Below are 21,943 nucleotides of genomic sequence, written 5' to 3' on the forward strand. Positions count from 1 at the left end.
ATTTATAAAGAAAGGAATTTTTAAACCATTTACACGAGCATATAAAATCGAAATGTAATCCCTGCCTACACCTTACAAACTAAGGAGAGCGCTATAATATGTGTAAAGAATAAAGTATTCACATGTCCTTGATAGCGTCTGCTGTGTTTGGTCTGTCTCGGTGACAGACTGAGGCTGCTGTTGTCTTCTTCTCTGATCAAAACAATGTTGTCTTTTCCTCTGATCAACACAGTGTGTCCCCCTAGCAGATATTACATGAATTGCACCTTATTAAAAATATTCATTCCGTGTCTTTTATGCATTTAAACACTTTTAAATTATCCTGCGGGCCTAATCAAACCTCCTTGCGGGCCGGTTCCGGCCCACGGGCCGTATGTTTGACACCACTGCCCTAGTCGCTGCCTGCCTGTTTCAGAAAACGAACATGGACACTTACCTCTCTTGTGGTAGATGAGGGTAAGACATAGCCATCGATGGACAGGCCGTGGCATTTCTGCAGAATCTTCCACACTTTCTGGTAAAAACCCACCGGGACTCGGTTGATAGCTCCATCCAATCTGCGTCTCCTGAGCCACTGGCCTTGCCTCTCCTCCCAGTGAAGCTGCCCATCACCTTGACCAGAGCCCACTGGGGACAACATCCCACTGGGAGTGGAGGGGCTGCTACAACGCTGCGGAGAAATATATTTGACTTGCTCTCGGAAGTGTGATTACATGTTGCGACGTAATCTGCCCTAAATTCATTTGTTGTGAACCGTGCACTAGAGCAATGATTTCCAACCATTGTGCCATGAGAGATCATGAGGGGTGCCCCGAGAAATGATCCAATTTCTCAAAGTCATGTATTTAGTACATACAATGTATTGCTGTTCATCTATCTATGCCAGTGACATACACTGACAGGCAGAATAATAACATATTCCACTAGTTAGCAAAACATACAGAATGAACCCATTTTTTGTGACAATTTTGTATGGTGGCGTGCCATGAGGTAATGCAAAATATGGCCCAATGACAGTTGGGAAACACTGCACTAAAAGGAAGTGGAACCTTGCAAGATGATGCCACATCATTTGTACACCTACACAGTCTGATTAATGAGATGCAATAGAACAAGAACTGTGTCAGTACTTTTCATGAAAACACTCAGCGAGGTATTAATATAAAAATAGGAATTTTGTATTTTGCCACAGTGTAGAGCTGCACTGCATCATACTGAGAGATGTTTACTGTATGTACCCACAGGCCCTGCCCCACTAAACCTAAATAAGATTCATTACAATTAGAAATATTGTCTTTGACAAAAATAGTGATCTTACGTTTTTGTACTTTATTAATAAAAATATATAGTAATTGCAATTAAATAGAACGCAAAGAATTAAGCAGCTTTTGTATAGTTCATTTATTGTGCAGCTCCTTCTTGTGTGTCATTATTGTGTGTTGTTGTTTTTTATGTCGTTTTCACAGAGGATGAAGAATTAATGCCTGGAAATATTATATTCGGTTTATAAGTGTTACGGCACTATTTGTGCGAAAATATCCATTGCTTAAAGGGTTAACGTTGTGACAACAATGCTAGTTTTGTTAGCCCGCCACAGACATTTTGCATTGCGTGTTAGCTTTAAGCTAGCAGATGCTCATATAAGGCACAATTATGGGGTTATTTCAAATATATAAACATAATTATCTTTACTTAATGTTTAGTTTGATAGTAAACTTAAACTGGGAATGGCAACAATTGAAAATTTGTTTCTTATTGTGACGTGACCAAATCAAGCCCCCCAAAAAAAAGAAAATTACAAAATTCGGTCCAGTGATGGCTTGTATCTCAAAATAACTCTAATTGAATCACTCGCAAGTCAAGGTTAGAGTGTGAATACTGGAATGATGATTTGGGTTGAGGACAAAAAAAATGAAAGCCAAATTGCAAGGCCCTGCAAACTATTACGTTCATTTAAATATAGTTACTATTAACATACTGTACTTTCATGTGAACATTCAGTGAACAAAAAAAAAAAAAAAATGCCGAATGAAATGAATTGAAAGCAGATGAGGTGAAATGTTTTACCGTGGAGCGAGGAGAGGTGACATTGCTGCATGTGGAGAGGCTGCCGCTGACGATCTACATAAGCACATGGATGACACATGACATGAAATTTGAGATGCCTTCATGCATCCTTTGAGGCATAATGTGATGAATGAAATCAGCTCAAAAGGGTTACATATGAGATTATTTCATGATCTTGTACAGAGAGAGCAAGAGAGAGCGGCCATTCCGGTAATGGAACTACAGCATGAAAATGTCAAATAGCAAGCATCGTATTTATGTACATATATATTTTTTGTAAACCCACACTGAGTGGCCGGGAGTCATCCAACTGCAACCAAAGGCAAAAGAAAAACTATTATTGATACACTTCATTGATCCCCCCCCCCTCCCCCAAGTTTATTTAGGGACCCCACCTGTCTAATTTCACTCTTGAGTTTGTGTATTCCTGAGCGCTCCGTCTTGGTGGCTCCAGTGTGTCCTAGTTCATGGATAGAGATGGCCGGACTGGTCGCTGTTGACTGGATGGGTCGCACTGATGCATGGGGATAAAAAATATATATACTTCTGATGTACACCCAACAGGCACAATATAAGGTACAATTACAGACACTCATGAAATCCAATAGCGGGTTGACTGCTGCTGCTCTCACTCAGATATAGTTGAAAACTCACTGCTTTTTTCCACGCCAAACTCCTTGCCACTGAGGATGTGGTGCAGCAAGTTCTTCATGCCAAAAGGACTGAGACTCATCAGACTTTCAGAGGCCTCTTCCCCTACAAAGGAATGAAGCCTTTTTGAAACAATTCCATTATGTTATTGTTCATTTTTCATGGTATGGTCTGGGTCAGTTTCCACTTTTCCTTCTTGTGAAGAATATCTTCATAATAATAATAATAATAATAATTATTATTATTATTATTACTACAGGTTGTTTTAAAAAGTATTAATAGCATGCCACACAGGGAGGCCCGAGCTGGAATAGAACCCGGTACCTCTGCACTGTGAGGTCGACGCGCTGGACCACCGGGCTGCCCCCGGGATGAAGTAACCGCCCTATTTGCTGATCCCTTTTTTTTTTCATTCAAATATTTGAATGATGACAAAATATCCACTCTTATCAGTTTCACCTAAAATGTTTGATATTTGAGGATCATCTATTGGAATCCTTCAGAGAATTGTCCATATGCTCACACCTCAATCAGAATCACTTGGAATGGTGTAGGGCAGAGGTGTCAAACTCATTTCATATTGTGGGCCGCATACGGCCTCGGTTGATGTCAAGTGGGCCAGACCATTAAAATTATACCATACTCTGCTATAAATAACCAAAATATGTCTTTCCTTTGTTTTGATATAGCGACGCACAAGTACATGAGGAAAATGTTGAAATGTACCTACATTTCATTTACCTAACATTTCATAAAACACCTTAGATTTCCTTTGACAAATGTGCAATTTAATTTTATCATTCACATATATGCAGTGCAACTGATCCCACTGATTGTACAAAGGCACAAAACTTGAACAATTAGTATTTAAAAATATAGTCATGCATTTTAAGATTAAACAAGATTTATAAAGAAAGGATTTTTTTTAAACCATTTACACATGTGCATATGAAATCTAAATGTAACCCCCACCTACACTTTACAAACGAAAGAGGAAACAATGACTAGCGGTTAATACATGAATTGCATCTTAATAAAAATATTCATTTTGTGTCTTTTATGCTTTTTTTTCATTTTTAAATTATCCCGCGGGCCTGATCGAACCCCCTCGGGGGCCGGTTCCGGCCCGCGGGCCGTATGTTTGACACCCCTGGTGTAGGGTGTGTGCTGCCCCCCAGTTAATATGAATGTGCAGGCGGGTCTGTGCCAAAGTGTGAAAGCAAGCAAATTCCTACCTGAGCATCGCAGACTGCGAGCCAACTCAGTGGCCATCACTTGCATGATGAGTCCTATTCTCAGTCGGAGCATGTCTCCAAATAGAGCGGGCTGGGAGCGCACATACATAGCCAAGTAGACCATGATTTCCTGCAAGACCAGGACACGTCTCACAGTAGTTGTCACAGGAGGGGGGAAAAAAATTGACATGTCATCCCTCTAATCACCTGAGTGAGAACAGCAACGCTGATGTCCTGACCACTGGCTTCAAAGATGAGAGCGTTTAGCTCCTCGGGGGGGAGAGGACTGGAAAAGAAATGATCATCAACGATCTCCTCCTCTTCTCTGACACCCACTCCCTCAACACTCCCTTACTTGACCTCAGAGCTGCTTTGGACACCATAACTCACTCCATCCTCCTCACCCGTCGTGAGTCCTCCCTTAACATCACTGGCACTACTCTCTCCTGGTTAAAATCATTCCTCACCAACCACCACCAGTTCATCAGGATTAATAAATCTCAGCCCAAGTCACCCAAGGTGTCCCCCAAGGCTCGGTGCTTGGCCCCTTTTTCTTTGTGATTTACATACTTCTCCTTGGTCACATCATAAGCCACTAAGCTTTCAATTTCCACTGCTATACTGATGACAACCATCTCTAAATCTCCGCCAAACCCAACACTTCTACCACTCCTTCTACCATGATTAACTGCCATTTAGAAATAAAAAGCTGCATGCAGACCAAATTCCTCAATCTAACAAAAACAGCAACAAGTCAGAAATCCTCATCATCGACCTGAAATCACTTGACACATTCTGTCCTGACTTCTCACTTTCTATTGACAGCTCTCCCATCCCTGCTTCTACTCATATCGGTAACCTTGGCATCATCTTTCATCAGTCACTCTCACAACTCGAAGACTGCAATAGCATCCTTTAGGATTTACCCACAAAAACCCTCAATAAACCTCAATACATCCAAAATCATGATGCCCGTCTCCTCACCCACTCCCACACCAGGGACTACATCATCCCAGTCTTCCAAGACCTACACTGACTCCCCATCCAACAAAAAATCCAGTATAAAATTCTTCTCATCACCCATCAAGGCACCCATATAGTTTTTAATATTACGAATGTCTTTTTTTTCGTGATATGCCTAATTTGTTGTTCTGTTTTTGTTTTTTTAATTATTCATGGTCTTTTACTATGTAAAGTATGTGGAGTGTTTTTTTAAAGCATATGCAAATAAAATATATGATGATGATGATGATTATTATTATTATTAGTAGTAGTAGTAGTATTGTGAACAATTCAAACACCAACTGTCAGTTTTTAGCAACTTTGACTTACACTGTGATGACTCTTTCCCTGGGTTCAGGAGGAAGACCCACGGTAATTTGCTTGTGGTGGGAAATAAGATCTGTGCAGGCCTATGCAACACACAAATAATAATTATGTATTCATTATCATATTGAATCTAATTTTTTTCAAGAACAGTATTAATTTGAACACTGTTGCTATATATCAAGGGTGCCCAACCTTTTTTGACCAAAGGTCTACTTTTCAAGCCAACCGACTTTCGTGATCGGCCGTTACCGCACACGCACGCACAGAGAGACACACACACACACACACACACACACACACACACACACACACACACACACACACACACACACACACACACACACACACACACACACACACTTTCCTGCAGCGAACATCAAGAAAACCAACTGCAGTTTGAAAAGGCCTTAACTTAATTTCACTGCTATGATAACCTAAAATTGTATTTCCTGACCTCAGCGAGGACCTCCACTCTCTTGCGCAGTATTCCCGAGATGTATCTGATGAGACCCCATTCCTTGCAGGCACCAGCTTGCACATACAGCTCCTCCAATAGGGTGCGGACACTCACCCAACCATGGCCTGGATCTGACACCTCAACCAGCCAATCAGCTCCTCTGGCCAACAAACACAAAAGAGCTTTTAAGTAGACAGATTTTTTATTTTTTTTGCCATCATTGCATTTCTTTTTTTCTTACTTCATCATATAGAGAATATAAAGGATGTCTGCTTGGTCTTGCAGAGTTGGACACTCCTTCAGCTGCCTCACCAGCACTGCAAAATCCATGTTGCCCTGGGCGTCTCGCGGCAAGTGGAGATCAGCTGCACTGCGACACTTTGTCAGATAAATTGGACAACATTAATTCAAATAAATGCGCAAATGGTTTCTCATATTGAGGGGGAAGTCAGTCAGATGAAGTCATTCGAAAATTTGCATATGCGACTACCTTGTGTTGCTTTGCATGTGAGGCAAGCTGAGGAACTTCCAAGAGGTTGAGAGATTTGCGATGCTTGTTCATGAGAGGGACAACAGGTAGATACATGGAAGACTCTGTAAAGCGTACAAATATGTGTGTTGTAATATACACAGTGCAATAGAGTAGCAACTCCACTTTACATTCATTGCAGAGTAGGGCAGAGTCTTTTACTACCCTATAGTACTACGTGAGTCGGCCAATTGTTTGATACGGATTTGTAATGACATGCAGGACAAAGATACTACAAGATATTACCATTTTGAGTGAGTTGATTTTTATGTAAAAAATGCATAAAATGAGTTATTTTTGTTGGTTTCATGTTCATCAGTTTTGTGCCATCCTTGAATTTTTATGCAAGCTAATACTTTGCTATGGGAAAAAAAAAATCACAGTATGTGGTTATGTTGTTATTTGCTTCCAACCCTTTGTTGTTGGGTTAGGATCGTGGACCTTTTATACATGCATCACAAACTGTATTGTCAAAATGAAATACTGTACATTAAGTGCATATATTTTGCATGAACAGTATACACATACTTTGTCCATACATAAAATTGCTTTTTTGTCATCCATCCTACATTTTGTCATTTTTGTCATACCAATAACGCTGATGAAAAATGGTGTCCCCCTCCAGTATTTAGAGTAAATCCCTGCCCTTGGCGGTGCATGCAGAGGGCTTGTAATCAATCCCCTGTCTTAGGTTATGTGTCCACACCAGGCACACATCAGGATCATTCTTGCCTGCACTTGGCTGTTCTGTTTCACTCCTAAGTTGAATCATGGCCCACCCCTGCTATGAGTAGTTAGTGCCCCACTATTTTTTCATATGGAATATTTCTAAGAGTCATCATAGCAAACAAATGTTCATTTTGTTATCAGGGATTGATTTTGACTTTTTCTGGGCATGCTTGCAGTTGGTAATGCAATAATAGACAACTCCAACTCACTGGGCACGTTAAGACCTTGAACCTGAGCCATCATAGACAGGATATCTCTAGTGGTGTGTTCAGCACTGAACACGTGGTGTTCCCCGCCCTGGATGGGAGGAAGATGACATCTGGTGGTGGTGCTGTGGAGGAGCTGCGTGAGGTACTGATCAAACATGTCGTTTGAGCCTTTTAGAGTGAACCCCCCCCCCCCCCCCCAAAAAACAATTGGTTAGGGATTCCCCTGGATCATTCAAATAGATGCTTGGCTTGCAAAAATGGGGGAATTTTCAAAGGTGGGAACTTTTAATGGGAGTTAAAATACATACGAAATCAAAATGAATATTGTCCCCATAATGTACCTGAAGGTTCACATTGGCTGTATTCTTCTCCATAGTCTTTCTCCTCCTCTTCATCCTCTTCAAGTAAGCTCTCATCGTTTTCTTCATCCAAGAAGCTGAGTCGAGTGTGAAAGGAAGTGGTCTGTAAACTGGAGAGGTCCGACATCTGGATCCTGAAAGCACACCAAATCTTATGAACAATACTTACAAAAATTTAGGGATATGGGGCTTTCGGGTGAAATTTCAGGATGAACCTAATATACACTAGAAAATTTAAGGGTGAACTTATTTGAAGCTTCTGTCATCTTTTGACTGCCCAACTGTTCAAAGTTGGGAGTTGAAACGGCAAAATTCATAACGGGTGTCTGATCCATGACACTTTCCAGGGACATCCACTTCCCTGCCTTTCTTTGACTCTTCTTGTCCCTCCATATGAACAGTTGGACATGTGGATTCAAAAGCTATGAGTAGGACGAATTAAGTTCACCCGTAAGAGGTTATCATCCATTTTAGTTAGTCCTGAAACTTCACGAGAAGGACCGTTACTACGATTTTTTGGGTGAGAGGTCTAAATTCTAATTATTCAACAGAGTTATGGCCCCATGTGTGAAACATGAGGAAACAAACCTTGCACCCGCAAAATAGCCATCCTGCAGCTTCCTCAGCGTTGCTAGGATACATGGATCAATTGCATCTCCATCGTCAACTGGGAAAATGAGATAGTTGTAAAATGAAAACCTAATCATTACAAATAAAGTGATGAAAACTGCATTTGAAATGCCTTGTGCATGTGTGTGCACGGGAGGGAAGAGTTATAACCTCCGCCCTCCCAACTGAACAACCTGCTCCTCCCCCCCACGCGACCCAAGGTAAAACTGCCTAGAGCCGCCACTCCCTCTCACACAATTAAAAACTGTCATGGTCATCCCAAAAAAGACTCTCACACACACACACACACACACACACACACACACACACACACACGCGCACACACACACACACACACACACACACACACACAACACACACAGTGAGGAAAAAAACTCTCACAGTGCCCCCCAAAAACTCTCCCACCACACATAAGAAAAGAGAGCATATGTACTTGGCATCCGCTGTTCTTCTGTCCTTTTACGTGTTAAAAGCATCATATGGTTTAATAGCTCATTAATTTATTTGAAATTTTTGCTCGTTTTCTTTACATTCACATGCAATGAAGGGTGTTGTACTGTGTGCTTTACCGAGCATGCTGCGGGTGATGGGGAAAGTCAGAGTGGGTCGTCCTGTCATCCTCCAGCAGGAGGAGAGATAGGCCACCTCTGTACGCAACATCTCCACGATCATCTGGTTGTCCAGGGCCAAGTAGAAATGGTGCTGATCCAGAAACTTCACCGTAGAAGAAGAAAGGATTGAGAATACCACAACCAAAGGGGAACGAGGGAATCTTCAAGAGGAAGCTTGTTGTACCTGAGGGGTGAATATATATGAGCGGTTCCTGATCTCATAAAATTTGGATGTTCCCAAAACTCCAATGTGCCTGTAGGGCCTGCCACTCAAATTCAGCTTCTTGCAATTCCCTGTGGCGTTGACACACGAAAATAGGATCAGCATACAGTTGACCACTTTGAAAGAAGAAAGAAAACAGCATTTTGTTTGCATTTGAGTACCCAGTCGGACATAAATGTGGCTCAGGATGCGAGCAGGCAGGACCCTGATTGGCAGAACCTCGGACAACATTTGGACCGTTATCTCATGCTCATTCAACAAAGTCTGGATGTCCTTCGATTCTGCTAAGACACAAACTGACACAAACACAAGTTTTAAAAAACTTTTGTATCGATATTTATTCCATATCCTTGATATCCAGCTTCATGTACCAGTACACTTTTTTTTTGCCAGTGCACTAGTAGAATGACTGCATCATCCTAGTAATGTTTTCTTTTCACTATGACTGTGACTTTTCCCCTACTAGTACTCATTACGGGTAAACTACAGTACTACCTTGTAAACCACTCTTAGGCCCAATGAGTAGGCATGTGTCATGCATTGGTAGGCTGCTGGACCTGACGAGATCAAAGTGCCCATAAGTATATTCCTTACGAGCAGCATGTCCTAGTAGTATGCACAATGTGTCCAACTAATGTGCAGTAATGTCATATGGTAGTGGAAGGCAGTGACAGAATAAAACATTGGTCGTAAGACACATCCATGTCAATTTATTAATGTGCTATGTTTTCTTACGAATGAGGACAAATATTTCCACCTCAAACCAACCTTGAACCACAACATCAGGCTTTAAATTTGTGGAGAACCTCCTGTTGAGAGGATCGATCTCTCCTGGTGCCAAAAAGCCCTTCAAACAGAATGCACATACGTTAAGTTTGGCTGCATCAACAAATGAGTGTAGCAGTTAACAACACAAGTGGTGCTATGGCTTCTATGCTACATCCAGCTACCTCAGCCAAAAGGCAGCCCAGGATGTACAACGACTGCCCCCACATGTGAGGGACCTGGCCCATTGCCACTCGGTCCACAGAGTGCGGGTTGCTGTACTCCTCCTCCACCTACAATCACATACAGCTTCCACATTTAATGATAATAATCATAATCGATCTCAAGTATAAACACAAAGAGACAGAAAAAGGGGACAATTGTATGGAAGGCTGTTTGAGGATTTAGTGGACATCCCTACATCCAGGTTAAGGTTCATGTACGAGGATGCTCTTTGCCCACACAACTAAGACAATTCCCCACACTGTTAGAATGGCTGTTAATTACGGTTTGTTTCACTCCTGGTGCCACTTCAGTTTTGATACCATGCAATTAAACCACTTCTGCACTGCTGAACTAGTAACACTACTAGGCCTGAGCGTTCGGCATGTGTCATGCACTACCTTCCCTGGACACGACTGGTAGAAGGAACAACATGTAGTTGTCTCAATAGTATGCCAAAGTCCTACCTGTGTGGAGAAATGTTATTCAGTATTGGAAGGCAGTAGTGGACTTCGTTCTACTAGTCACTGGTATTTATTTCAGGAGAGAAAAAAGAGCATACAAGAACATGAATCTAGACCCAGAAGTTGTTAAGTATATTTCCTTGGTCAATTATGCTCTAGTTGTCCTACTAGTGTGTAGAAATGTCAAACTGTAGTGGAAATATTCTTCAAATGAGGACAAAGAGTGTACTAGTTACTGGACCTCAATATTGAGTAAAGTTCTATCTATCTATCTCAGTGGAGCAATGTACCTTGTCAGTTGGTACAGCATAAAGTTCAGGCAGCAATTTGATGCCATTTTTCCCCCGGATCAATATGCTCTCCAGTGCCTCACGGTACTCCTGCACCTAAACACAACACACAATAGTTTTGTCCAATATTACTGAAGCGCACCCAGTCATTAAAAAATATATATACAGTATATATACATATACATGTATGTATTTCATCATTGAAGTAGCGAGGTTGTCTTTCTTACCTGCACTTGGTCTTCTGTAAAGATACCATCAAGAATGAGGTAGGTCCAGAAGACGGGCCACTCGCATTCAATATTCTCAAATAGCTTCAGCTCAGCAGGATCATAATGCAGCCGGGTTGGGTCCTGGGCGATAGGACAAAATATTTGTTTCACTCTTGATGAGAAAATGAAGCTTCATGAACCAGTTGTTGTATGTTTTGACTCCTCTACATGGCACTGTTGTTTTAAAGACAGGGGTTTAAGAATGTCTATGTGCTTGCAGCCCTATGTTGAACAGACAGGGTCATCTAGAGGAGTCAAAAAAAAAAAAAAACCCAAACAAATACAACAACTGGTTCATGAAGCATCTTAAAGGTTCATTTTCCCATCGCTACAATTCACTACACAGGTGCACTACTGCAATTCATTGAGATCTAATAAAATAACTTTATAAGTCATTTCAATTTGATGAAAATAAAACAATGAGGTGATAGGCAGCCAGGAAAAAAAATGCACTCTTCTACTTTCAGTGTTTTATGTAATCGTGCCTGGAGTGACATAACTAATTCTTAGAATATTTAGGCTTCATATGAAAGATTGCTGAAAGTCTTACCTCTTTAGGACAATGATATCCATCTCTGATGAAGCGGCAACAACCATAGCGTCCCTGACACAGAATACAAGGTTAGCGACATTTCCTTAGAATAATACAGTGTACCTTTAGTGGTCCAAGAGACTGAGTCTACATACAGTAGAGCCCCATAGAAAAAGGACTAAAAAAAAAGTACGTATACTGAAATAATGGTCTCATCTCAATTTATCCACAAGTTTACATATTGTGAAATTATCCAGGTTTTTTTTCTCACACAAAGGCATTCTGTTGAATGGAAACGTGTGATTACCAGTTAATCGTACCTGCTGTCATCAAGTGGAAGAGCATTTCATTGTTCAGCCTGTCACTTTACATCGCTGGCATAGAAAGATGCATTATTCGTAGCGAATAAAAAATATTTTTTGGGATCCAAGAGAAATTGGAACATTTCCCACAAATGTGCCACAGCACAGTGGTTGATAAAAATACTCCATTTCTAAATAGTGTTCACAAAATGCAGTCTTAAATAGTACCTGCAATTTCCCGATGATTTCCGACTTGGTGATGGCCACCAATTCTGCATCCTCCACTGCAAACGAGGGGAAAGATATAACAGACAGGAGGCCGGCATCTATCTCCTTGGAAGTTGAAGCTCTGGGCAGCATGGAGCACAGGATGGACTGAAGCGTGTCAAAAGAGGCGATTCACAAGATTTTTACTTTGATATCTATAGCAGCAGTGGAGGCACACACTCCCCAGCCCTCTGCGTATGGAAAGCTGTTTGAACATTTGTGATACTTTGATATCCATCTTACGATTCATACACTAGTATGTTCTTTGTCCTCACTCGTAAGATAACTAAGCACACTTGTCGAGCACTAGGACTATGAACTATGACTTTCTTTTTCCTATGCCTCCCACTACTGTCTGAATTTCTCCACACTAACAGTTTGAAAAATGGCCCTCTCTTGTTTTGGCAAGGGGATTCGGGTACTGTTCAGTGCAGGGGTGGATCAAGTCTTGAGGGATACAGGCTGTTGGCCACCCCCAAATCTTACATACACTATGTTCATACAGTAGTACTTTACAATGGATATCAAGGATGTCGAATAAGTAACTGTCCATACTTGTACAAGCTTGGAAGGTTGAAGTTATATTGTACCTGGCAGTGTTCCACTTCATCAGGAAGAACATGGATGACAGACTTTGGGCCACCGTGGGCACCAAAAAGATCCAGCTCATCGATAGCCTCTAGAGCGGCCTGGAAGCCCACAAAACAAAGAACACATGCATACGTTGGTTTGGTTTGGATTGTACTCAAGTGTGCAGTACCTAATGCAGTAATTCCTAACCAATGCACAAATAATATATCTTTGTTCATCTATCTATGCCAGTGGCATATGGTGACATGCAGAACAGTTAAATAATCATCCACTAGACAGCAGAATATACATAATAAATCTGTGCTTACACTTTTTGTGACACTTTTGTTTCGTGATGTTCCATGAGATGTTTCCAAAGTAAAATATGTGCCTCAGCTATATAAAGTTTGTACACTGACCTAGAGAACTGATTGGTGAGTGTAAATACAGTAACACCCCCCCCCCCACGAACAAAATCTATGAGTACATGATGCACCCCTTCTTCAAAAGGGTTTGTCATTGCCTAGAGATGGCACAAACTGGCGGCAAATGACTACTTTTGTCTGAATAAAGTGCCTCGACTTACTTCAAATTATTTCAAATTGGGACTAATGGCACAGAAATAGTGAATGAGGGAAAAAAGGCGAATCGGTTCCCCCTCGAAAAATCCCAGAGAGTCTATGTGTGCCAGATCACAAATATGCAGGGTTCCCTGTAATTCTAATTTGCAATTAAAATACCTTTGCGATTCCAACAGAGCTGCCATTGAGCTCGGGGATGCCCTGGTTGGTTTTGTCACCTCGTTCCCACATGCCATAATCCTGAAAGAAGGAAGCAGGCCTTGGTTCAAATGTCTCAATTTCTCCACATTCCCCTCCCAAAATCATGATGCTTACCGCAACCTTGTATGCAGCCTCGATGTAGAAGACCAAGTTTTGGATAAAAGCTACCTCATCCAAGTTTGAGATGATACGAAGACCTGTGTGAACACACTTTTTATTTTTGGGGTCTATAATGTGATGTCCACAGAACATTGGGGCATTTAAACATGAACACGAAAAAAGTTGCAAAATATCATTTACCACTCACTTGGACCAAAAAAACTTGACACACAACAAAAAATATTCAGTTAGAATTTTTTCTTAACAGAGAGGCTTTTGGCCAAAAGAGGTTTGTGGGGGGTGGGGGGGGGGGGGTATGATTCAATTTTAGGTGTGTGTGAAAATTTGGGGGGTGAGTATGGGAGGCTTTCTCGTATGAATGAGATTGTTTTTTTGTTGTTTCGGAAAAATTTTTGATATACGTGTGTGATATTTTCCAATGTTGTGCCCTGCGAGTGGCTGGCAACCGGTTCAGGGTGTCCCCCACCTACTCCCCAAAGACGGCTGGGATGGGCTCCAGGACCCCCACGACCCTTGTGAGGATAAAGTGGTTCGGAAAATGAATGAATGAATGAATTTTCCAATGTGAGGGAGAGTGTTTTTGGTGTGTGTTGCATTCTTTGGTTTTGGATCGATTTTTAGTGTGCGTGAAAAATCAAAGAATATTATAGTTATTGTTTTTAGTTTGAGGTTTTTAGTGTGTGTGTGTGTGTGTGTGTGCGCGCGCGAAAGTCTACTGAGCGAGTGTGAAGCTATTTTTGTGTGTGTTTGAATGATGCTGAGAGGTCTTTTTGGTGTGTGATATTTGTAGTACGTGAGGGTTTTTTTTGTCTGTGTGTGTGTGTTTTGAGTGTTACAAATTTTTGAGTCTTTTGGTCGAGCAAATTTTTTTTTGTTGATTCTTTGTTGTGTGTTGACAGGGGTTTCATGTAAGTGAAATATTCTTTCATGTGCATGAGTGGTAAATGTTATTTTTGACCGATGAGAACACCTCATACAAACAAAGCCAATCCCCAAACCTGAGGCCGTCATCTGTGCCAACATCAGCAAGTAAATCGAGGTGGCATCCACCTGAAGATGACCCCACTGGTCATCTCCCACCACCGTGGCACAAGTGGGAGTATCATATTTGGCATGCAAACAATCCTTTGTACTCTGACTGTGTTTGAACTTCTCCACCTTGGCAACCTGAAAATAAACAAGGCGGTGTCGTTACAGAAGAACAAGACCAGGAGTCAATCGCAAACAGAGGTGTGCCTTACCTGTCTTATCATGCAGCGCAGAAGTCCTTGCATCAGTTTGACCACACTCTGTCAAGACAGCACATTACAGGAAATGCAGTTGAACTCCACTCAACTGACCATGAACATACTGTTATGGTGAAGATCCACACATGCATACAATGGATAAAAAAAGTCTACACACCCGTGTTATGTATGATGTGATTTAAAGAAAAGTATACCAAGATGAATCATTTCAAAACTATGAACAACATTACTGTGACCTATAATCTGCACAACACGATGTTTTATCTTATTGAGAAGTAAAAATAAACAACTGGAATAATGGTGCTGCAAAACTGTGCACACCTTCTTATCTGCTTGGCTCTCGACGAAGGCGGACGCTTTTTGCACAGCTCCTGCCCTCACCCCCACCCTCTCCTTGCTCGCCACTTAGTCTTTGTGCTGTCTTTGTCTAACTTTTCCTAGCCTCCTACCGTATTTTCATCCGAAGAACTAACCATGGAATTAGTTGGCTGGTCTCTCGATACAATCGACAAAATTTTTTCGACGAAAAGAGCAGGCAGTGGGGAGCCTGCTTGCCCTCCGGGGACATTTGCTGCCGGATACGCCCTGGATCCATGGAGAAAGTGGAGACCGGTGTGCCTGGCAATACTGTCCGTGGAGGATGTGGAAGACATCTACATTATTGGCCTTTTGGTAACAGGTATGCTGCTGTTTGGTGTTGACAGCTTTCTGTTCTATCGCAAACTTCAACCGACGGAAGCGGCTTTATTGGAAGTGAAGAAGCTGCCGGTCATTCTGGATGGTTTGGCGCGAATGTCCAACACTCAGACTCAAGCGGGGACTGAGCTCAACCGCAATATTGATGCGGTTTTGGAGCGACTCCGCGCGATCGACAACAACATGGAGAAGTTGGAATCCGCGCTGCGGAAAGAGTTTTCGGATTCGGCTGATCGGCGCCAGTGAAGATATACAGACCACGGACTCAAGGCTGTCTGAAATTGTTGGCGGCGGTCCCTCCAAAACAAACAACGCTATCTGGCCTTTCCCCTGGATGGAAATACGCACGGAGTCTAGGGCCCCCACCACCACCCCCCTCCTTCTCGGCCATGGACTAATAAGCCGGGACTGTCTTCATGATGAGCAGACCTCGACGAAGCAGCTATGACCTGTACACGCATACACAACTGGACAACCACACGCGCATACACATCCTTGTTATCACCGTCTTCATCGCTCCGATTCTTTTTCCCCCCGTGACGTGGGGATTCATCATCCCCCTTATTACATGTTATGTCTTGTGACTTGTTGTAACTGTCATATGCTTATTTATGTGCTAGGGGCTTTTTTTATCCTGGACTTAAATTATCCTCAGAAGAGGATAGTTCGAGCGTGGTTTTTTTCCCCTCTCCCTACCCAGCGTTTTCCTTTCTGAATTCTGATTGTAATTTCCCCATTGCGGGACAATTAAAGGATATCTTATAATTGACATGTGGCCGGACTGAGAGTTCAGCAATCACATTCAAACGCATGTTAGATGGGAGTCAAAAGATATCTGACACCATACTGCATAAAATGCCTTGAAACAACCCCAAATCATGCTCAGCTGCTCTAGTAGGCTTTTCCTGACATTTATCTTGCAAAAGTCTTTAACTATCTGTCCATCGATCAATGTATCTCTATACTGTACTCTCAACAGATTATAATACAAGATCAGCGCATTTGTAATCTTTTGCCCCTGTAACATTGACTTGTATTGAATCCTACAGAAGCACCTAAAATAAAATCTTTGAGCCAACATCCATATACAGTAAGCAAGTGGGTGGTGAAAGGAAAGAGGAATGGTTACTACTGGCTTTCACAAACACCTGCTCCAGTTCGTAGGCCTTGGCCTTGTCCTCATCCCGATCAGCATTCTTGCGATAGGCCATGCCCAGACCCCACACGGCCAGAATACTGTACACGTTATCCCTCACCCAGGCATCCTTTTTCTGGGCACTGGCAGGCAGGAGCCCTGACACTGGATTCTGAAACACACACACACACACACGCACACACACACATAATTACATCACAAAATCAATACTAGGCAGAAGAATGGCCTTGAAAGCCTCCTGAAAGGTTTATAGTTCACAGAGCCACTCTAGGAAGACAATTAAAATCAGCACACTGGTAGAATGACTTGCGTGCTCCAGTAGAACTGTATGGGTGGGACGACTACATGTTATTAATACGGCTAAACTATACTCTAGTTCACAGGTGTCAAACTCAAGGCCCGGGGGCCAGATCCGGCCCGCCACATCATTTTATGTGGCCTGCAAAAGCAAATCAAACATGTCAACTTCCAGTCAACTTCCATGATGCTTGCTAAAATCTGTTTCAAAATTTCCAATTCTCATATGTAATAAACAAGAGAGATATTGTAAGCATTTTCTTGTTCCCAAACCCCTCATTGGAGTGACTTAAACAATAGTTGAATAAACCATTATTCTTGACTTATTGATAGGGTTTCACAGTCATAACAGCCCTCCAAGGGAAACGGTAACTACAATGTGGCCCGCGACAAAATTGAGTTTAACATCCCTGCTCTAGTTGTTCTGCATGCTACTACTAGTACTAGTGACATCCAATAATTCTATTAGCTCTAGTCGTTAACATCTTGGGCTTCACTATAGAACTACGAGGTACAACTAGTACACAATTTTGTGCCACCAGCAATGTGGCTGTCCTCATAGTATGCCAAAGTTGTCCTACAAGGATGGACAAAGTGCGTACTAGTACATGAACCTCGAGCTGGATATTAAGGGTTGGACTAGAGTGCACTAGAATAACCGTCTTACTACATGAGTTAATTATTTCTCCACTACTCTCTTCTATTTCTGCACTAGTAGCCAGACAATTTTGGCGTAAAAGTAGGACAACTACATGTTACTAAAGAGGCAAAACTACCAGTGCCGATTTGCTACTACTACAATAGAAAGGGCTACTAGTGTGTTACTGAACAGCACTTTGTATGCAGCGATGGCTGTTTGAAAGTGCTCTATAAATACAGTTGAGTTGACAATTACAAAGAATTAGTAAGGTTTAATTGTGTACTAGTAGGCCAGTAAAAATGTGAATACGAAATCACAGCTGTTCTACTCGCGCACTTTAGTTATTTTACTAGCGTGCCCTACTTGTTCTATCTGTATGCTTATTTGTCTTAGGAGTGAAGGCAACGTGTATACTAGTACACTAGGGTTAGCATGCACTAGGAAAACAATGGTGGTTTAGTCGTAATGTTTTCTTTTCCACTTCCTTTCACCAGTATGTTACATTTCTGCACAATTTTGACATACTAGTAAGGCATTTTGCTAGTGAGTAAAAACTATATACTGGTGGGCATTTTGGTGCTAATAGTGGGTCCATGAGGCTACTAGTGTATATTACATGCCTTCTCGTTGGGTTTTGTTATGTTGCTAGTTTACTAGTCAGGTTTGATTGCAAACTAGTAGGCCAAATGTGAAATTAGTAGTGAGAAAAAAATTCTAGTTACTCATAAGACCGTCATTCTTCTCGTGGGCTGAAGTGCACGACTAGTGAGGAGAAAGAGCATACTACTTCATAGACCTCAAGATGGATTTCAAGTACAACAAACAGCAGCGACAACAATTACGTAAGTAAATGACTGCAGGGTTTTTCTTGCCCTGCATTAATTTGCACTGAATCTGATAGACTTTGCTTCAGTGATACACGGAGCTAAGAAGGCAATAGTATCTTGCATAACAAAAATAAAACACTGCTACTTCATTGCCGATTTTCCAAAAAGGAAATGAATGAATGAATGGAAATACATACAGTCATGCAGATTTCTTTTTTTCTAATTACAGTATCGAATTCCTGCATTGAAAGACTATTAGTTTCAACTGCAAATCTTCGCAGGGCGGATGTTTTCTAGTTCCCTAACAGATACGAGCCTCTTACAAGGCAAATAAAGGAAAAGGATCAATTATGGAACTGTGTCAGGAGAGAGGAATATATATAGTATAGGGTTGGGTGGAAGCGGCATAAGCGGCATACGTATAAAGCAGACGTGTCCAACGTGCTTCAAGGGCCGAGTCCCAGGCAGGAGGCCTCAATCTACAGGAGGGTTGACCTTTGCCCATGTTTGTTTCGATGCACTTCACACTGGTGAAGTCTGAACCTCAAGGGACAACAGAAAATCCGGATTTGTCGATGCAAACAAACACACAGCACGTGTCTAAATATTTACTCCCACAACCGATAGCTGACCTTTAAACACTGTTTTGGTCAAATTGTTGGGAAGAGTTTGGATCCACCAATGTGGGTCAATTCAAGGAAAATTCTAATGCACTTGTTTAAACCAAAATAATATGCATATTATATTTTTAACTAATATTTAGTGTGACTTAAAAAAGCGTTATTACCTCAGTAAAGGCATATTTTTATGTAACTTTTTGTATTAATTTAACAGGGCCAAATAAACAGTTTCACATGAATAAAGTTATATTTTGTCAATTTGCATTGCACCAAATAACAGAACACATTTAAAGATCTTACTTGACTCTGCATCTCATTAGACTTGGTGAATGTACTTTATAAAGTGGCATGTGGGCATAATTGCACAATGAATTTGATTTGACCTGCTTCACTTGACACTTTATATTGCTAATGACTCTGTATATTTGCGTATTTGCCCTAAAGTTATATTGACAGCAGTGCTTCTCAAAGTGTGGTACAAGTATCAATACTGGTGTGCGGGCTTCCTCTAATGCTATATGCAAGAATCACAGAATTAAATGTTCAAACTGTGCATAATTTTAGTATCTTAAATATTGCGTTTTATCAAGTTGAGTACAAAGGTTGAGTCCAGTTGAGTTTTATTCAACTTAAACTTTTCAATCTTTTCGAAACGTTTGTTTTCAAACATTTATTTGCTATTTTTTTATGTAACTTTCATGTGCAATACATTTTGATTGAATCATGATTCAAACATTTGCTTTAAACAACAAAGCGGATGAGGGGAAAGTGGTTAGGATTGCACGATTCTCCGTGTTTTATGTTATGTGTTGTGTATATTATTTTACTTTGTGTTAACTGTTTTGTTAAGCGCTGTGTTACAGCTGCAGATGTTGTGAAAGCACTATATAAATCAGGATGTATTGTTTTGTATTGCATAAACACCATATAATAATAATACCATTTTAAAAGCTTAGAAAATATATAGTAGTTAATACCTTTCAAAAAATGACGTTTTCTATAACTAAAATATCCCTGCCCATTAAAACAAACATTTCTTAATCATCTTTGTCAGTGAATCTTAAATTTTACGACGGGAAAAAATACGTAGCTCTCCAAATACCACCATAAATACGAAAATATAACCGCAGTAGCGAGGTACAGTATACAGTATCAGTGTTCATAGAAAACGAGAAAGATGTTTAAATTCAATTGTCAGCTACTGTAAAATTATATTGTTGTAACATTACACTTCAAAACTGTAAAATAAAAAAATAATAATGTAATGTAAAATATAAAATAATACTTAAATAATTATTCAATGAAAACGTATCGCACATAAAAATTCAATACAAATGTTGAATTAAAAAGTTAAAAACAATTGGGTAGTACTGTATTTAGGCAGTAAGTCTTTCACATGCCACATGAGGGAGCCGGCGTACCACTAGTGGTACAAGTACCACATTTTGAGAATCACTGTTTCTGTTGTTGTCCAAATTTCAAGCTCGATTTTGGCATGAACTTTCAAATGCAAACACGTATTGAGTACCTGGTGACACAGAATAGTCTCCTGGACAAGCCTGGCATATCCATCCAGCCTCACTCCCGAATTACTGCGGCTCCTCATCCTCGCTTCACAGTCTGGTTATGTCCGAACAAGCCCTATGTCACATGTTTAATGTGCAGATCACGGTACGAAGACGCTCCAACAAGCCACCCCTGCACTGCAGTCAGTGAACCATCCTGAGCAGGCGTCGTCCACACTCTCCCCTCTTCAAACGGCTTTGCTACGCTTTCCTACCGAAAAGCATCCACCTGGCTTTTTGATATGATTGACATAAACGGACGCAAAAACAGCGAAGACGTCAAAGGCAGTGGTTGGTTGTCACAAATGAGGCTCTGTCGCATGTAGACCGAAAGGGGAGGGGGGGGGGGGGGGATGCATCTTCGTGTAACTGCACGTTTTCGTCAACAGATGGGGCTAAATGACTTTATTGTCAGCGTTGACGTAACCGTTCAATGTTCAGAGTCCTTCTGCACCCAATGCTTACCGGAATCCAATCGTTTCAGAATTGGAGGACAATTTAGAGTCCAACATTTTTGACAAACGAGTCATTTGTTTCATTTATATATATTTTTTGAAAGATGACGAATAAACCCTGATATAAACTAATTCGCGGACGGTTGTTTGTCTATGTCCCCCCCATTGGCTGGCGATCAGTTAATCAGTTCAAGGGTGTAGCCCGCCTAATACCTGAAGACAGCTGGGATAGGCTCCAGCACGCCCGCGACCCGAATGAGGATAAACAGATTAGAAAGTAGTGATGGGAATTCCGGCTCCTTTTAGAGAGCCGGCTCTTTTGGCTCGGCTCCCTAAAAAGACCGGCTCTTTCGGCTCCCAAATGGCTCCTCAGTTTTTTTGTTGCTTAAATTAATTTACTACCAAAAATAACGTAATATTATGTGTAAAATGAATTACTAATGCAAAAAATAGACAGTATATCAAATATTTATTATTTATATTCTTCTGAACATACTCAACATGGAGTACAACATGGAGTGCTACAAAAATAAAAAAGTACAAAGACCCATCTCAAAACAAGGTCAACAAAAAGTTCCAATCTCTGAATGTGTATATTTATAAGCTTTTAACTATTTACAGTAAAACAACATAAGTAAGCTTTGAATACCACACAACAAATTATAAATTAAAATTTGTAAAACAAAAAGAAAAAAGCAGCATCCAGGTAAAAGTTTTAACTTGTCTTTAGCTAAGATTGGCATTAACAAAAAACAAGTAAGTATTAAGAAAAACCAACAAAGTACAAAGACCCATCTCAAAACAAGGTCAACAAAAGTTCCAATCTCT

At 41.0% G+C, this 21,943-nt stretch overlaps 1 protein-coding gene across 4 annotated transcripts in view; it reads right to left on the bottom strand.

Annotated features, from left to right (window-relative positions):
• phka2 (phosphorylase kinase, alpha 2 (liver)) overlaps positions 1-20,988 on the bottom strand; it is a 24,945-nt gene extending 3,957 nt beyond the window's left edge. The window contains exons 1-30 of one of the 4 annotated variants that reach the window (XM_086106718.1): positions 20,624-20,988; positions 16,704-16,862; positions 14,854-14,901; positions 14,611-14,779; positions 13,607-13,689; positions 13,451-13,531; positions 12,731-12,829; positions 12,102-12,248; positions 11,590-11,643; positions 10,998-11,120; positions 10,771-10,866; positions 9,980-10,087; positions 9,798-9,876; positions 9,191-9,325; positions 8,991-9,100; positions 8,765-8,909; positions 8,154-8,232; positions 7,548-7,699; positions 7,207-7,374; positions 6,230-6,333; positions 5,981-6,117; positions 5,737-5,899; positions 5,286-5,365; positions 4,161-4,239; positions 3,954-4,083; positions 2,722-2,823; positions 2,463-2,581; positions 2,354-2,377; positions 2,068-2,121; positions 437-670 (exon numbers count right to left, since the gene is read on the bottom strand). In XM_086106718.1, coding sequence (XP_085962844.1) covers positions 437-670; positions 2,068-2,121; positions 2,354-2,377; positions 2,463-2,581; positions 2,722-2,823; positions 3,954-4,083; positions 4,161-4,239; positions 5,286-5,365; positions 5,737-5,899; positions 5,981-6,117; positions 6,230-6,333; positions 7,207-7,374; positions 7,548-7,699; positions 8,154-8,232; positions 8,765-8,909; positions 8,991-9,100; positions 9,191-9,325; positions 9,798-9,876; positions 9,980-10,087; positions 10,771-10,866; positions 10,998-11,120; positions 11,590-11,643; positions 12,102-12,248; positions 12,731-12,829; positions 13,451-13,531; positions 13,607-13,689; positions 14,611-14,779; positions 14,854-14,901; positions 16,704-16,862; positions 20,624-20,701 — 3,339 coding nt within the window. In that variant the 5' untranslated portion in view covers positions 20,702-20,988. Of the gene's footprint in view, positions 1-436; positions 671-2,067; positions 2,122-2,353; positions 2,378-2,462; positions 2,582-2,721; positions 2,824-3,953; positions 4,084-4,160; positions 4,240-5,285; positions 5,366-5,736; positions 5,900-5,980; positions 6,118-6,229; positions 6,334-7,206; positions 7,375-7,547; positions 7,700-8,153; positions 8,233-8,764; positions 8,910-8,990; positions 9,326-9,797; positions 9,877-9,979; positions 10,088-10,770; positions 10,867-10,997; positions 11,121-11,589; positions 11,644-12,101; positions 12,249-12,730; positions 12,830-13,450; positions 13,532-13,606; positions 13,690-14,610; positions 14,780-14,853; positions 14,902-16,703; positions 16,863-20,623 lie in introns of all 4 variants that reach the window. The other 3 variants (XM_086106719.1, XM_086106720.1, XM_086106716.1) reach the window with 3 other exon arrangements.
• Positions 20,989-21,943: the final 955 nt, after the last annotated feature.

This window comes from Hippocampus guttulatus, chromosome 3, assembly GCF_054856545.1.
Source record: "Hippocampus guttulatus isolate MCC_2025c chromosome 3, RoL_Hgut_1.0, whole genome shotgun sequence".
Taxonomy (NCBI): Eukaryota; Metazoa; Chordata; class Actinopteri; order Syngnathiformes; family Syngnathidae; genus Hippocampus; species Hippocampus guttulatus.